The 3,419-nt window shown below is 46.7% G+C and overlaps 1 protein-coding gene across 1 annotated transcript in view; it reads right to left on the bottom strand.

The window, feature by feature from the left end:
- The window catches only part of COQ9 (coenzyme Q9), a 6,784-nt gene that overhangs the window by 1,864 nt on the left and 1,501 nt on the right, over positions 1–3,419 (bottom strand). The window contains exons 2-7 of the mRNA XM_072422731.1: positions 1,868–1,985; positions 1,628–1,763; positions 1,410–1,552; positions 1,117–1,201; positions 495–599; positions 259–414 (exon numbers count right to left, since the gene is read on the bottom strand). Coding sequence (XP_072278832.1) covers positions 259–414; positions 495–599; positions 1,117–1,201; positions 1,410–1,552; positions 1,628–1,763; positions 1,868–1,985 — 743 coding nt within the window. The remainder of the gene's footprint in view (positions 1–258; positions 415–494; positions 600–1,116; positions 1,202–1,409; positions 1,553–1,627; positions 1,764–1,867; positions 1,986–3,419) is intronic.

The raw sequence follows: 3,419 nt of genomic DNA, 5'->3' as shown, positions 1-3,419 counted from the left end.
CGTCCATTACATCATGTGACAACCTCCATCACACCACCTGACATCGTCCATTACACCACGTGACATCGTCCATCACACCACGTGACATCGTCCATCACACCACGTGACATCGTCCATCACACCACCTGACATCGTCCATTACACCATGTGACCTCATCAAGTACATTGACTCTGTGGCTGTGTCAGGTGGTCGATTTATGAGGCTTCGAGAAGGAGATTTGGAAAGACTTTGTCTCAGATTATTAATTTTTGCTGTACCTGTTTCACAGAATTCCCTGCTGTCATGGCTTCAGATATGCGGCTTTGCAGAAATTTCCATGTGTCCTCAAAGTCTGGAGAATTGTCTTGCATCATGACCAGTTCTGTGGTGTTATAAATACCAGCAAGGACTGCCCTGCGTGTGTACCAGCTGACCTGTAAAACAGACGCTTAGCCAATCAAAGGACAGGGTTTAACCAGCAGGTTCACCTGTTAATATTGAATGGTTCACTCACATCTGTAGACTGGTCACCAGCATAATGCCAGATGTCATCCACCATGGCGGTCAATAGCTTCAAGCTGCTAGGAATATTCTGTGGTAAGAGCAGAATTCCCAGTGCCTGGAAGAAACAGAATTATCACATTCCTGCCCCTCTCAGTGAGTGCAACACCTATCCAGAGCTGACCCTCAGGCACCCTCTGACCTGTTGTCTCCACCACTGCTCATCTGCTGCCTCTCTCTATAAATCCCTACCTACGTACCAACCTACCTGATACACAAATCCCTCCGCAGCTCCTCCCCCACCTACCTACCTGATACACAAATCCCTCCCCCCACCTACCTACCTGATACACAAATATAATTCTAGCCGCCCTCTTCACTTCTCCAGTGACCTACCAATACCTTCCACTACACCAACCAATCTATGTAATCCTCACTACTTCCCCAACATTCCAATTCCCCCACTTATGGTGTGATACCTCCTCCACCTCATGGATTGTAAGCTTTTCCGGGCTGTGTCATTGTTTGCACCCCCAATGTACAGCACTGTCCTTTTCTATACATTGGTAATCCCCCCTCCCCCACATGGTATATCCTCCTATTAGGGTAATAAAACCTCTCCTGACGGGCCGTACCTGAGGCCACCGTCCAATATAAGGAATCAGCATCCTCAAACGAGTTTCTACAGCGTCTCTCAAGAAATCAGCTGTTGGTTTCTTCCTGAGATAAAGAAAATGGAAGCAAAATCAACAGCAAAGAAACTCTACGAGACAACTAGGAGGTCACAGCGTTCCCTGTAAATGCTCAGTGTCCCCCATGTATACACATAAAGCTTTGTACATGCAAAACGTACATACAAACGTGTCCATTACGTCAAGACTCGTGGGTGAAGCAAGCTGTGCGGGGTATTCTAAATACAAACACTCACTCAGCACTGCTCAGCTGCACCACTTTTTGCTCCTCCTCTAACAGTTGTGCCAGTCTGGCGTTACACTCGGACACGAAATGCAAGACGAGCTCACTGCCGCCACTCTCGAACATTCCAGCTGCAGCTACCGATAGGTCCAGAGCCTGGAAGAAGGAAATCTCCAGTTACCAAATCGCCACCCACACGGAAATTGGCCAGTGCACAGGTGATGCAATTACCTTGGCGCCTTCAGCGATGGCCTCAGAGCTCCACCCATATTGTGGTACAAATGCCACAGCGGCAGACAAAATACGCTGTTGAAGCTGCTCCTCACTCTCGTAGCCTTCAGACTCATCGCCGCCCTGATCAGTGTACCTGAAGAGAACAAGGGGGGCTGTATTGGGGCGTCACTTGACCACAGGGTAACTAAAGCCTAGCTAGCAGTCTACCTGGGTACATAACTGGGTATTCCAGCATACCTGGGGGGGGCGGAGCTCTTTTCTTCTGTCTGGTCTGTAAATGACGGTGGAGGGGTCTTCTGATTGGTAGATCTGAGGGATGAGACCCACAAGGGGCGAGCTGAGCGCAATGCTAAGCCTGGAAAAAAAGACGGAGGATTCAGACGAGCTACCCAAGAAAGGGTGGGATAATGGTATCCCAGAGAGGCAGAAGGGCAATGGGCATGTAAAATGGGGAGCAGGACTACAGGGAGTGGATTATATGAGGTTATTTACCCCATCAATAGAGAGTAGTAGATTGTATACCTATAGCAGTAGTTGAGGGGGCATTAGGTGCTTACCAGGGGGTAGTAGGTGGATAATAGGGGTAAATATTCAGCTGAGGAGGGGGCAGTAGGTGGTTAATGAGGGTAAATATTTAGAAGTAGAGAGGTAGTAAGTGGATAATAGGGGTATATATTCAGTAGTGTAGGGGAAGTAGGTGGATAATGGGGGTAAATATTCAGTAATGGAGTATTAGGTGGATATTGGGGGTATAATTGGGAGAAGTTAGGGTATAAGGTGGATAATGGGGGAAAATTTGGGAGAGGTTGGGGTATTAGGTGGATACTGGGGGTATAATTGGGGAAGTTGGGGCATTAGGTGGATAATAGGGGTATAATTGGGAGAGGTTGGGGTATTAGGTGGATTTTGGGGGTATAATTGGGAAAGGATGGGGTATTAGGTGGATAATGGGGGTATAATTGAGAGAGGCTGGTGTATTAGGTGAATATTGGGGGTGTATTTGGGAGAAGTTGGGGCATTAGGTGGATATTGGGGGTATAATTGGGAGAGGTTGGGGTACTAGGTGGATATTTGGGGTATAATTGTGAGAGGTTGGGGTATTAGGTGAATAATGGGAATATGATTGGGAGAAGATGGGGTATTAGGTGGATAATGGGGGTATAATTGGGAGAGAATGAGGTATTAGGTGAAAAATGGGGGTATAATTGGGAGAAGATGGGGTATTAGGTGAATAATGGGGGTATAATTGGGAGAAGATGGGGTATTAAGTGAATAATGGGGGTATAATTGGGAGAAGATGGCATATTAGGTGGATATTGAGGGTTTAATTGGGAGAAGTTGGGGTATTGGGTGGATAATAGGGGTATAATTGGGAGAGGTTGGGGTACTAGGTGGATATTTGGGGTATAATTAGGAGAGGTTGAGGTATTAGGTGGATTTTGGGGATATAATTGGTAGAGGATGGGGTATTAGGTGGATATTGGGGGTATAATTGGGAGAGGACGGGGTATTAGGTGGATATTGGGGGTATAATTGGAAGAGGTTGGGGTATTAGGTGAATATTGGCGGTATAATTGGGAAAGGATGTTGTATTAGGTGAATTTTGGGAGTATAATTGGGAGAGGGTGGGGTTTTAGGTGGATAATGGGGGTATAATTGGGAAAGGATGGGGTATTAGGTGGATTTTGGGGGTATAATTGGGAAAGGATGGGGTATTAGGTGGATTTTGGGGGTATAATTGGGAGAGGATGGAGTATTAGGTGGATAATGCGGGTATAATTGGGAAAGG

The sequence above is a fragment of the Pyxicephalus adspersus genome, chromosome 9, assembly GCF_032062135.1.
Source record: "Pyxicephalus adspersus chromosome 9, UCB_Pads_2.0, whole genome shotgun sequence".
Classification (NCBI taxonomy): domain Eukaryota; kingdom Metazoa; phylum Chordata; class Amphibia; order Anura; family Pyxicephalidae; genus Pyxicephalus; species Pyxicephalus adspersus.
Note: the sequence above shows the minus strand (reverse complement) of the source record. Positions and strands in the feature narration are given on the sequence as shown.